We start from the raw sequence: 14,054 nt of genomic DNA on the forward strand, positions 1-14,054 counted from the left end.
ACTATATATGCCCCGACTCACCTGACCTCAAAACAACCAAATTCCTCAATGACATTAAATCCCCAAATGTGACCCCTACAGACCTGATAATCCCAATTTCTGATTGAAAATAATGCCCCAAAACTGCCCCCCATATCTGATAATTTCCCAATGCCTCTATGAAAATAATGCCCCAAATGTGAAATCCCCCCACAGACCTGAAACCGCCCAATGCCTCAATGAAAGTAATAGCCTAGAACTGCCATCCCAGACCTGATAATCCCACTATGCCACAATGAAAATAGTTTCCCTGATTTGCCTGTGGGGCAGAGAGAGATGTCCTGCAGCAGCCTGAGGGGTAAAGAGAGCTGCGTCGCAGCAGCCTAAGGGGTCGAGAGAGCTGCGTTGCAGCAGCCTGAGTGGCAGAGAGAGGTGCTGCAGCTGCCTGAGGAACAGAGTGAGGTTCTGCAGCTTCTAATACAGAGAGAGCCGCTGCAGCATCAGTTGGGGCACAGAGAGAGGTTATGCAGCAGCCGGGGCAGAAAGAGGTGCTGCAGAGAGAAGTGCTGCAGCAGCAGCTGGGGCAGAGAGAGGTGCTGCAGCATCAATGTAGAGAGAAACGCTGCAGCCGCCGGGACAGAGAATGGTGCTGTTGCAGCAGCTGCTGCATAGAGAAGTGCTGCAGCAGCAGCTGGGGCAGAGAGAGGTGCTGCAGCATCAATGTAGAGAGAAACGCTGCAGCCGCCGTGACAGAGAATGGTGCTGTTGCAGCAGCTGCTGCATAGAGAAGTGCTGCAGCAGCAGCTGGGGCAGAGAGAGGTGCTGCAGCATCAATGTAGAGAGAAACGCTGCAGCCGCCGTGACAGAGAATGGTGCTGTTGCAGCAGCTGCTGCATAGAGATGTGCTGCAGCAGCAGCTGGGGCAGAGAGAGGTGCTGCAGCATCAATGTAGAGAGAAACGCTGCAGCCGCCGTGACAGAGAATGGTGCTGTTGCAGCAGCTGCTGCATAGAGATGTGCTGCAGCAGCAGCTAGGGCAGAGAGAGGTGCTGCAGCATCAATTCAGAAAGAAGTGCTACAGCAGCCGGGCAGAAAGAGGTGCTGCAGCAGCTAGGGCAGAGAGAGCTGTTGCAGCATTTGAAGTAGAGACATGTGCTGCAGCAGCAGCGGGGGCAGAGAGCATGTTGCAGGACAGCAGTAACCCTGCTGCACAGCTACAAGCAGACAGTGAGATATATAAAGAGGTCGGGTAGAGTTACGTCTTGTACTGGCTGTTAGTGTCTCCTGCTGCCGCCTCTGGCTTGCCTTGTTCCCCATCTAGTCTCTGAGTCCAAGCCAATGTGCGCCCCTTCCGCTCCTCCTCCTACTGCAATGACCCGCAGGAAGGGGGTGGCAGGTGGCAGCATGACCTCTAACTTTTTCGGTGCCCGGAGCTCGCACTCCACTGGAGCCACCATCGCTGCACCCCAGCATGCAATGCACATAGTTTTGCCCATTAGTGTGCTTTTTTGGTTTGCTAACAAACCTGAATAAGGCCCTATACTCACGTCGACCTTTTTCTGTATCAACCTTTACTGTGTCGACATTTTTACTATGAGGATCTTTTTCCCATGTCAAGCTTGTGCATGTGAACCCGATGAGTCATATCTGTGGGGATAAGCTGTGCACCTTAGACCTTGTATCATATATAGGCCTCCTGCATTGGATTTATATCTTAGCTGGCACAAATTCCTTATGAATAGGGGAGATGTGATGAAAAATTTATAGGCAACTTTTTATTTGCATGTCAGTTACAGATGAGTCCTTGCTCATCCTTGCTGCTAGCCACAGCAAACGTGGGTCATTTGCTGTGACTAGCGTGCCCGCAGCCATGCTCGTGCACTGCATACATACCTATGATCCATAGGATTGCACGAGGGCATATGCTCCCACAAATGGGTCCCACCCTTCAGCTAGTCGCAATCACGATGCAAAGCATTTGTTTCCCGTTTGCGGGATGGATGATGGCGGACACATCGGTATATGTTTTCCCCTGTGATTGCATTATTTTTTTTTCTTTCCATTTAGTATTTCAAGCAAGGATCTTGTTGTCCACTTGAAGGACTCAATCACCACCTGGGAGGTCCTGGCTGTGAGTCTGTCAAAAAATAAAGGTACCAACAGCATGAATTATTTTGCATTTACTTCCAGAAAAAAATTGTCTGGTATCCATGATATTATTGTGGGTATTTTCTGCATTTAGAATATAACGTCTTTTTTTGACTGTATGAAGTCACTTAGCTATTGTAGATAAGGCCAAATGGTTTGTATGTTGTACTCTTGTATAGGGTAATTTATAATTAGAATCATGTTTCTTCATATAGGATGTGTGTCATCTGGGATCAGAATGATGTTTCCTCATGTAGCATGTGTATGATCTACGATCAGGATGATGGTTCCTTATGTAGGATGTGTATGATCTAGGATCAGGATGGGATTCTGTATGTAGTATGCATGATCTCGAATCACGATGATGGTTCCTTATGTAGGTTATGTGTGAACTAGGATCAGCAAGATATTTCCTCCTGTTGGATGTGTATGATGTAGGAGCAGAATGGGATTCCTTCATGGAGGATGTATATAATCTAGGATCAGGATGATGGTTCCTTATGTAGGATGTGTGTGATCAATGATCAGGATTATGTTCCTACATGTATAATGTGTGTTAGCTAGAATTGGGATGATGGTTCCTCATGTACTGTAGGATGTGCATACTCTAGGATCAGGATGATGTTTACTCATGTACGATATGTATGATGTACAGTTGGACCAGGGTAATATATCCTCATGTAGGATGTACATGATGTAGGCTCAGAATTATGTTCCTTCATGTGAGACATGTGTCATCTAGGACCAAGATGATGTTTCTCATGTAGGATGTGTATGTTGCAGGATCAAGATGGGGTTACTTCATGTAGGATATGTGTGATCTAGCATCAGGAGGATGTTTCCTCATATAGTATGTGTACGATCCTAGGTCAGGGTTTTGTTTCCTCATTTAGTATTTGTATGATCCAAGAACAGAATGGGGTTCCCTCATGTAGGATGTGTGTGATGGAGGATCAAGTTGATTTCCCCTCATTTAGGATGTGTGTGGTTAAGGATCAGGTTGATGTATCCTCATGTTTGATGTGTGTGATGTATGTCAGGATGCTGCGTTCACATGTACAATGTGTTTGATTTAAATGTGTTGCTCCTCATGAAGAATATGTATGATTTAGGGTCAGTGTACTGCTGCCATTTGTAATTTTTTTAAAAATAAAATTATTAGTTATGGATTTAGGGGGTGATTCAGAGTTGATCGTAGCTGTGCAAAATTTAGCACAGCTACGATCAGGCACACTGACATGCGGGGGATGGCCAGCACAGGGCTAGTCCGCCCCACATGTCAGTCCCTGCCCCGTCGTAGAAGTACAAAAGCGTTGCACAGCGGCGATCCTTTTGTACTTCAGGAGTAGCTCCCGGCCAGCCCAGCTTTTGTGTGCTAGCCGGGAGCTACTCGCCGTGATGTCACTCAGCTGCTGCGGCCCGCCCCCCCCCGCGTGGTCCGGCCACGCCTGCATTGGCCAGACCACACCCACAAAACGGCGGCCAAACACTGCCGTGCCACCACCTCCTGCCCAGCAAATGCCTCTGCCTGTCAATCATGCAGAGGCGATCGCTAGACAATGACAGCCGTCGGCTGTCAGCAATATGCCGGCACATGCGCACTTCTTACCTGATCACTGCGCTGCGCTGAATGGCAGCGAACGATCAGGTCAGAATGACCCCCTTAGATGTTATGAGTTAATTTGAGTCCCGGCTCAGGTCTTCTGCCATGTTTGGATCACAAAACAAGGCAAAACATCATCTCCTTGGTACCAGATCTTATTTGTTTTTGGATTGCATATCAGTAACTCCCTCATGACTATATGTCATTTCAAGCAGGAGGCCAGATGTACTTGGATGGAATGTAATAGGGTGTGAAAATCAAAAAGTGAGAGATTTTGTGAGGTTTTTTTTTCAGAATGATTTTGCCATGTAAATGATTGCCACTTTAATAAACACAACTCTCACAAAATCTCTCACTTCCTGATTCTCACACCCTGGGCCTTATTCAGACCTGATCACAGCAGCAAATTTGTTATCTAATGGGCAAAATCATGTTGCACTGCAGGTGAGGCAGATGTAACATGTGCAGAGAGAGTTAGATTTGGGTGGGTTATTTTGTTTCTGTGAGAGAGTAAATATACTGGCTGCTTTATTTTTACACTGCAATTTAGATTTTAGTTTCAACACACCCCACCCAAATCTAACTCTCTCTGCACATGTTATATCTACCCCCTGCAGTGCACAAGGGGCCTAACTCAGATCTGCAAATCTGTTAGCCAATGGGCAAAACTATGTGCACTGCAGGGGAGTTTAAGTATTGTACAATGGGGGTGATTCCGAGTTGTTCGCTCGTTATTTTTCCCCGCTACGGAGCAATTAGTCGCAAACTGCACATGCGCAATGTACGCAGTGCGCCTGCGCCAAGTAAATTAGCACAAAAGTTTGGTACTTTACTCATGGTGTAACAAAGTTTTTTCATCGCTCTGCTGATCATAGTGTGATTGACAGGAAGTGGGTGTTTCTGGGCGGAAACTGGCCGTTTTATGGGAGTGTGCTAAAAAACGCAGGCATGCTAGTTGAAAACGCAGGAGTGTATGCAGAAACGGGGGAGTGGCTGGGCAAACGCTGGGTGTGTTTGTGACGTCAAACCAGGAACGAAAAGGACTGAGCTCGTCGCACTGGCAGAGTAAGTCTGGAGCTACTCAGAAACTGCGGGGTAATCGTTACGAGAAAATTAGCGAACCCTTCGTTAGCAAATCTGCTATGCTAAGATACACTCCCAGTAGGCGTAGGCTTAGCGTCTGCAATGCTTCTAAAAGCAGCTAACGAGCGAACAACTCGGAATCACCCCCAATGTCTTTTTAGGATGCTAATTTTACTAGGAACACTGTGTTTGTGGGTTCAGGCACTGTGCTTTCAAAAAATATAACAACATTTTAGGGTGCTATTATTACTAGGAGTACTGTGTTGTGTTTGTGTTTTCAAGCACTTTCCTTGACTTTTTCAGGTGCCATTATTACTAGGAGCACTGTGTTCATGTAAACAATTCTTAAGTGTAAAAACTAATTTCTTGGCTGGTGTTAAAATTAAAAATAAAACCAATCATGGATCAGTCAATAGAAGATTGAAGAGCAGGAGCAGCAACTCAGTACTAGTGCTGCAGCTGCTGCCAGTCATTAAAGTACTTCAACATCTACTAAAGGCCAGTTGTTGAGAGTAATTAAGGTTTAAGAAGGAGCACCTGAAATTAAAATAATATTTCACTATGTTAAAGAAAGCATAAACTCTAAAAATAACGTTTACTGCCAAAAAAATTCAAATTGACAACATACCAAACACCATGGCCCTCATTCCGAGTTGATCGGTCGCAAGGCGAATTTAGCAGAGTTGCACACGCTAAGCCGCCGCCTACTGGGAGTGTATCTTAGCATCTTAAAATTGCGAACGATGTAATCGCAATATTGCGATTACAAACTTCTTTGCAGTTTCAGAGTTGCTCCACACTTACTCGGCATCTGCGATCAGTTCAGTGCTTGTCGTTCCTGGTTTGACATCACAAACACACCCAGCGTTCGCCCAGACACTCCCCCGTTTCTCCAGCCACTCCCGCGTTTTTTCCGGAAACGGTAGCGTTTTCAACCACACGCCCATAAAACGCCGTGTTTCCGCCCAGTAACACCCATTTCCTGTCAATCACACTACGATCGCCGGAGCGAAGAAAAAGCCGTGAGTAAAAATACTATCTTCATAGCAAAAAAACTTGGCGCAGTCGCAGTGCGATTATTGCGCATGCGTACTAAGCGGATTTTCATTGCGATGCGATCAAAAATACAGAGCGAACGACTCGGAATGAGGGCCCATATGCAGTGCATGGATTGACTACGGCCATGGCCTATCTTTGCATGTGGTGGTCCTGCTAGAGCTACTGCTGTTTCATGCACTAGAATGCCTATTGTGTAAAACACGCAAATCTTTGCAAACCTCCCCCCCGACTAAGTCTGAAGAAGAAACTGTGTTCACAAATTCCTAAGGAGAGTCTAATGGTATTCATGAGTGCTATGAGCCTGACATTTCTTATGCTATACTCATAGAGAAGCCCCCTTCCATTTCTTCACCCACTGAAAATGTGGGGATGAGCAGCACAAGTAAAGATCGTGCTGTAGAAATTGAGCATTCTACTGTGGAGTGTAACAGGATGAGGGGGACATTTGTGTATCTGACGCTCATGAGGTTGTTGATGAGGATGTTGTTTGTGTCAAAGTACTGTAGGTCAGCCACCAGTTGCAGCAGTTCTTGACGTTGATCAAAAGAAGGCAATTGTCATGTCTGGGCATAAGACCAAAAATCCACGTCGTTTGTGTGAATTATTTTTACCCGTATTCTGACAACATTTTTTAGTTAAACCAAAGTAAGTAGAGGTAGAGACATGGGCCCTCATTCCGAGTTGATCGGTCGCAATGCGAATTTAGCAGAGTTACACACGCTAAGCCTACGCCTACTGGGAGTGTATCTTAGCTTCTTAAAATTGGGACCGATGTATTCGCAATATTGCGATTACAAACTACTTTGCAGTTTCAGAGTAGCTTCAGACTTACTCGGCATCTGCGATCAGTTCAGTGCTTGTCGTTCCTGGTTTGACGTCACAAACACACCCAGCGTTCGCCCAGGCACTCCCACCGTTTCCCCGACCACTCCTGCGTTTTTTCCGGAAACGGTAGCGTTTTCAACCACACGCCCCTAAAACGCCGTGTTTCCGCCCAGTAACACCCATTTCCTGTCAATCACATTACGATCGCCGGAGCGATGAAAAAGCCGTGAGTAAAATTACTTTCTTCATAGCAAAGATACTTGGCGCAGTCGCAGTGCGAACATTGCGCATGCGTACTAAGCGGATTTTCACTGCGATGCGATGAAAAAGAACGAGCGAACAACTCGGAATGAGGGCCATTAGCCATTAGGAATCTTTATCCTGTTATTTGCAGCTAAATAATAATACCAAGCATTCCAGAATTAGCTGGCTCCCAGCTCTAAGCTGGATCCTAGCACATGCAATCTCCACTTCCAACACCTTCACCATCAATCTCCACATTAATGATAGGAGGTAGTCCTCCTGCGTCCTATTTGGAATGGCTAACAGACTCCTCTCCTATCCATGTTTCTCAGGGGTGTGGTTCGTTTTATCGACAGTGTCTAGGTCGACAATGTTTAGGTCGACCACTATAGGTCGACAGTCACTAGGTCGTCATGGATGGAAGGTCGACAGGGTTTCTAGGTCGACATGTGCTAGGTCGACAAGTCTAAAAGTCGACATGAGGATTTTTTTTTGGTGTCGTTTTCTTCGTAAAGTGACCAGGATCCCAAATTAGTGCACCGCGTCCCCTCGCATGGCTCGCTTCGCTCGCCATGCTTCGGGCATGGTGCCTTCGCTCCGCTACCGCTTCGCTCGGCACACTTTACCGTTCCAATCGTAGTCCAAGTGGATCGTTAAGCAGGGCCGGTTCTTAGCTTTGTGGCGCCCCGGGCAAAATATATGGGAGTGGCTTCAAATGGGGGCGTGGTCACAATGCTGAAATAATTTAAAAAAAAAAAAGTATACTTACCATCCCCGTTCCTGATCCAGACCGCTGCAGACCCCCTCTGCCGGCGGCGCCGCTCTTCTCCTCTCCTCTCTTCGATCCATGGGAGAGACGTTATTACGTCTCTCCCATAGAACAGCATAGACACTAGAGGTCAATTATGACCCCTAGTGTCTGTGCCACTATGCTGTGCGGTGCGCGATGACGTCATCGCGCATCGCACAGCAAAGGTCCTCTACATGAAGGGAAACTAGACCGTAGCGTCTAGTTTCCCTTCATGGAGAGGACCTTTGCTGTGCGGTGCGCGATGACGTCATCACGCACCGCACAACTAAGGTCTTCTCAACGAAGGGAAACTAGACGCTACGCGTCTGGTTCCCTTCAAAGCGGGGGGGGCACAGCAGGGCACTGCGGGGGCACAGTGGCGGATCATGCCCTGGCGCGGCGCCCTCCGGATGGCGCCGGCGCCCTCCGGAAGGCGGCGCCCCGGGCAAAAGTACCGCTTGCCCGTGGCAAGAACCGCCACTGTCGTTAAGTATGAAAAAATCCCCCCCAAAAAACATGTGAAAAACTCATGTCGACCTTTAGACCTGTCGACCTAGCACATGTCGACCTAAAAACCCTGTCGACCTTCCATCCATGTCGACCTAGCGACTGTCGACCTATAGTGGTCGACCTAAACATTGTCGACCTAGACACTGTCGATCTTCAGACCGGATCCCGTTTCTCAGAAGCATCCTTGCACACTAGGGTTAATACTGCTGCTGCTGCTGGGGTGAATCTTTAGCCAGGAGGAGAGAAAAAAGACTTAGTTTTAAACAACAATTTACTGTGAAATAATCTTTTGCAAGAGAAAGCAATTATGAAAGCTGCCATATTGTTGCACAGTGGATCACTGAAGTCATGATGGCTAAGCTAGTTAGAGATAAGATCTGTGTCCAATATCTGAAATCAATGCCGCTGGTTTTAGACAGTGAATTGAGATCCTGTGTCCTCGATACCAAATTCCATCTCAACTGTATTTTATCGGAACAGCAATTCCTCGCCTGTACCGAAAGGATGAAAAAATACCTATTTTTTGGCCTAGAAAATGCCATTGTACCCTGTTAACCACAGATATGTAGACAAGTGGTACTGGTCAATCTGAAGATTACATGGCTGTGTCAGGTTACTGGGTAGGTGTATTGCTTTCAGGAGCAGTAGTATGTAACACAAAGGGCCAGATTCAAATCTTTCACCCTCCCTCCCGCCCCCTATCGCACCCACCAGTGGTATTTTTAATGTTACTGACGACGGGCGTGGTAACTTTATTTCAGCTCACTACCCCCTGAGGTAGCGAGCTGAAATGTGTTTGAAGAGACCTGTTTGGCCGCCCAAACAGGTCTCTTCACGATCGCGCCCATTAGTTTAGGCGCTTGACGTGCCTAAACCAGACTGGAATGAGCGTGATCAGTGCGATAACGTGGCACAATTGCATATCACCCCGTGATCTCCCATCATTTTAGGTGCGATATCATTTGAATCCGGCCAATAATGTCAGCTCATTCACACCAGGCTACTCTCTGTATCACCGGCCTTAATAAGAGGAATAATGGTGTCAACCAGTTAGAAAAACTGAGGGATGTCATAGCAAAATGGTTTGCCCCACTAGGACTCTCCTCAGGATTTGTAATTTCCAGTATTGCAACTTACATTGTCAAAGCATTACAATTGGGTGTATTTGAATAAACTGCACCCAATAAACTTGGTGGTACAGATTTTATTTTTAAATGACAGGTTTATGCAGTATATGCTGTCTGTAGCCCAAAAGATTTCTGGACATTATTGGCTTTCAGCAACCATATGTAGAGGATTGCAGTGGCTGCAAGAACAGTTCCATTTGCCTTGCCACCAACTGAAGCAAGAGGTTCAATAGTAGTTACTCAGAATTCCATCCTTTATATGCTTCAGTGAATGGAGGAACAGCAACAAGCCATCCAAACCTACACACAAGCCATGACTGTTAGTTTGTGGGTTTAATCTAGAAGTTGCCACGGGAGTGGAGCGTGGAAGACTGGGTTGAAAGATAGGTGGCTTAATGTAACTCTTCTTCATGCAGGATAGGAGAGTGAAGAAAGATGGAATGATGTAGTGATTACTTAGGACTGGGATGCAAAGCAGGACTAGCTTCACCGGACGATTGGAACATGGAGACTAAGGTGCTGGAATGTGGAGCAATACCAACCACAAGGGACTGCTGGGTTAAACTGGCTACTTAGGCTCAGATGCTGTGATGTGGAGCAGTACCTGCTACATAGGATGGCTGTTCCCTTAGTGACTGAATAGGCACACCGGTACTTAGGCTGCGGCGAGGTCTGTCTTCTTGGCACAGTGCAGGTTTATCTTACTAACACCTGAAGTCGCAGATGGTACACAGATGGGACCTACCTGAGCTGGCAACCTTGATCAGGGCAAAGACTGAATCTGAATACCTAGCAATGGACTTGGTGAGTATTAATATGCCAGCAGGTGGACAACAGGCAGGACAGTTTCCTGTTGCCAGTTGGGATGGTAATTCCGCAGATATGATCGCACACCAGAGTGTGAGTGGTCCACAGGTAGTGATGGTGATATGCTGCCATAAAAGCTGAACAAGATAGTAAGAGTCCCTGGTATGTATGGGTACCACTGACTTGTATACTACTGGGCACAGGCAGGATTAGCGACTGGCTACAGGTAGTGCAGCTGAACTGTAGACTGAAATACAGATGATTGATAATGCCATAAGGCCACAGGCTGTTAATGCGGCTGGGTTGCAGGCTGGTAACATGGTTGGCTGCAGACTGGTAACTCAGCTAGGCCGCAGCCTGGTAATGCAGCTAGACCACAGGCTGGTAATATGTCTGGGTGCAGGCTGGAGGTCACAATCACAGCAGGCTAGAAGGTACTTGATCAAGAATGCAGATGAGTAGCACACTTAAATGGCTTTGATGAGACAGGAGACTGGGAGCAGGATGGAACCAAACAGACAGTACACAAGAAACAGACTACAGTATCTCTGGCAGGGAATGCTTAACAGGAAGGGAAACCAATGCAAGCCAGCTTCCTTGATTGCAGACTAAATTGCAACTGAGCTGCAAACACAATGAGAGCTTGATTACAGACTGGCTGCATCTGAATGTCTCCACAATACTGGCAGCCTAGCAACAGCCAGGACAAGAAACTGCTCTGACTGTCAGAAATCCTGGCAGCGGATTGTAACAATTAGATGCCATGTTGCAGAGCAGTACCGACTATACAGGATTTCTGGAACACAACCATCTACTCAGACTTAGATACCAGGTTGATGAGCAGTATTGGCTATGCAGGATTGCTGGAGCATGACCAGCTACTCAGACTTAGATGCCAGTGTGCAGAGCTATACAGTATTGCTGGACCTTGGCCAGCTGCTCAGGATTACAGGATGGAGTCAGTGATTGCTAAGGTGACAACTGCACAAGAGTCAAGAAGCAGACTGCTAGACAGAGATACTCAGCAGAGGTCTCAGTAGGTCTGTAGACAACAAACCATCGACAACAGAAAATGCTACTGAAGGAGCTTTATACACATAAGTCTTAGATGATTAGCTGCTCACCACTGATGCAACTTCCTTCCTACTCCATTGGTGCTCCTGCAGACATGTGACATGACCTAAGATGGCGGTACACAGCGCTGGCTCCATGTGGGATGCTGATCACTGCAGCCACTGTAAGAGGTGATGGAAAATGGATGGTGGCCACCAGCACAGACATGTGGCCATGTCATTCTGGAGAAGGAGAGGTGAAAGAGCTTCTAGCAGGGGCAACGCTGTACATGCTTGTTTTGTGACAATGACATAGGGTGAGGAGGGGAAATGTGCTTTAGTGAAGAATACTTTCCATTGTTTTCAAGATACAGTACTGAAACCATTTTAAGTAGTAACCAATGAAGTGAGTTGAGACACTGTCAGCCTGCGTTAGCTGATTCCCTTAATTAACCGACTGAAAAAGCAGCTATAGAAGCTGAAGGATGAGATGAAATGAAGCAACTCTGCTAAGTATGCTCTATATTCACTTCACCAGGACCATAGGATCGTCAGCATCTTGCAATTGGATCACTACAGTTTGTCAACCATGCTTGATCCCAATTTAAGTTGTATACAATGTATTTCTTTCCAATTGACACAAATCTTAAGAGATACAAAGAATTCTTTGTAAATATGTTGTCATCTCAAGTGGGAAATTAAATGATGCCAACCTACCCTTGATCCTAACACTCTCTCCAACTATCGACCCATCTCTCTCCTCCCCTTTACCTCCAAACTTCTTGAGCGTATTGTCTATAATCGCCTCACTGCCTTTCATTCCTCTCACTCACTGCTTGACCCATTCCAGTCTGGTTTCTGCTCTCTCCACTCCACTGAAACTGTCCTCACAAAAGTCTGCAATGACCTACATGCAGCCAAATCTAAGGGCCATTACTCTCTGCTTATTCTTCTTGACCTCTCTGCTGCTTTTGACACTGTGGACCACCCTCTCCTTCTGCAAATCCTTCACTCTCTTGGTCTACGCGATACTGCCCTCTCCTGGCTGTCCTCCTACCTCACTGATCGTTCCTTCTCTGTCTCCTCTCATGATGCTACCTCGCCCCCACTTCCACTAACTGTTGGTGTCCCCCAAGGTTCTGTTCTTGGTCCTCTCCTTTTCTCTCTCTATACATCCTCTTTAGGTGAACTCATTAGTTCTTTTAACTTCCAGTATCAACTCTATGCCGATGACACTCAAATCTACCTCTCCTCCCCTGATCTCTCCACAGCTCTCCTCACTCGTACCTCTAACTGTCTTTCTGCTATCTCTTCCTGGATGTCCCAGCGCTTTCTTAAACTCAACATGTCTAAGACTGAGCTGATCATCTTCCCACCCTCCCGCACAACCTCACCTCCCACAATCTCATTATGCATTGATGGCACGACTATCTCCTCTAGCCCCCAAGTACGCTGTCTTGGTGTAATCCTTGACTCCTCCCTCTCCTTCAAACCACACATTCAGCACCTCTCACAAACCTGTCATTTTCATCTCAAAAACATTTCCAGGATCAGACCCTCTCTCACCCAGGATGCCACTAAGATCATTATCCACTCACTGATTATTTCCAGACTGGACTACTGTAATCTCCTTCTAACTGGCCTCCCTGACAAATACCTCTCTCCACTCCATTCTATCCTCAATGCTGCTGCCCGGCTTATCTTCCTCACCAAATGCACTACGTCCACCTCCCCTCTCCTACAAGCCCTTCACTGGCTTCCCTTCCCTTTCAGAATCCAATTCAAACTTCTCACACTCACTTACAAAGCACTCATCCACTCCTCTCCCATTTACATCTCTGACCTTATCTCCCTTTACTCTCCCACCCGTCCTCTTCGCTCTGCTAATGCACGCCGACTCTCCTGTCTTCTGATTACTTCCTCCCACTCCTATCTCCAAGATTTTTCACGTGCTGCACCCTTCCTCTGGAATTCTTTACCTCTCCCCCTCAGACTCTCCACCTCTCTACAAAACTTCATACGGGCTCTTAAGACCCATTTCTTTACCAAACCCAGCCAAATCTCATCCTAACCCTCTGTTCCACGCTCTCTATGTACCCCATCTGTGTCACCCCTGTCTGTCTACCCCTCCCCTTAGAATGTTAGCTCTCATGAGTAGGGCCCTCTTCCCTCATGTACTTATCCTTTTCTTACTTTAATAATCCTCAACTGCCCAAATCACGCAGTTTTTTGGCCACCTGGAAGTTATCTCTGTCATTTACTGGTGTAGTTATGCTTAGTTACCCTGTACTTGTCCTTTATTGTCTTCAACTGTAAGTCACTGTTTTCCTGTTTTGATTATGTGCATATTAGGGAAGCCAATACCGGGCCATTTTTTCAATCCCGGGTATCAGGATTGAAAAATGGTCAATCCCGGGATTCCCGGGATTGGCTTTAGACTGTGTCCAGCTGCCCCCCACGCCCCGCTCCTCCCACCCAGCAGACATAAAAAACCCCCGTACCTGCACAGCCAGGTATCGGGTGATGAGGAGCCGGCGGGTGAGTGCAGCGGAGCCGGCGGGTGAGTGTAGGGGAGCAGGGAGGAGGCAGTGGATGAGTACAGGGTGAGCCGGGAGGAGGCGGCGGGTGAAGTCCGCCGTACTTTCCGGCTCGGCGGCTGCTGAAAGTGCAGCGTGACCTCACAGTCACAGGTCACGCTGCGCAGGGGGAGACAGGAGGAGGGAGCCGGACAGCGTCTGAGCGTCCTGAGGATGCTCAACGCTGATCCCTCAATCCCCGGGATTGGAGCTTCCAATCCCGGGATTGAATCCCGGACGTTTTTGGGCCTAA

The 14,054-nt window shown here is 47.2% G+C and overlaps 1 protein-coding gene across 1 annotated transcript in view; it reads left to right on the forward strand.

Moving 5' to 3' along the window:
* Positions 1-14,054, forward strand: part of LOC134936140 (A.superbus venom factor 1-like) — a 251,373-nt gene that overhangs the window by 132,188 nt on the left and 105,131 nt on the right. The window contains exon 19 of the mRNA XM_063931057.1: positions 2,046-2,131. Within this exon, the coding sequence (XP_063787127.1) occupies positions 2,046-2,131 (86 nt within the window). The remainder of the gene's footprint in view (positions 1-2,045; positions 2,132-14,054) is intronic.

The sequence above is a fragment of the Pseudophryne corroboree genome, chromosome 6, assembly GCF_028390025.1.
Source record: "Pseudophryne corroboree isolate aPseCor3 chromosome 6, aPseCor3.hap2, whole genome shotgun sequence".
In the NCBI taxonomy this organism is placed as follows: domain Eukaryota; kingdom Metazoa; phylum Chordata; class Amphibia; order Anura; family Myobatrachidae; genus Pseudophryne; species Pseudophryne corroboree.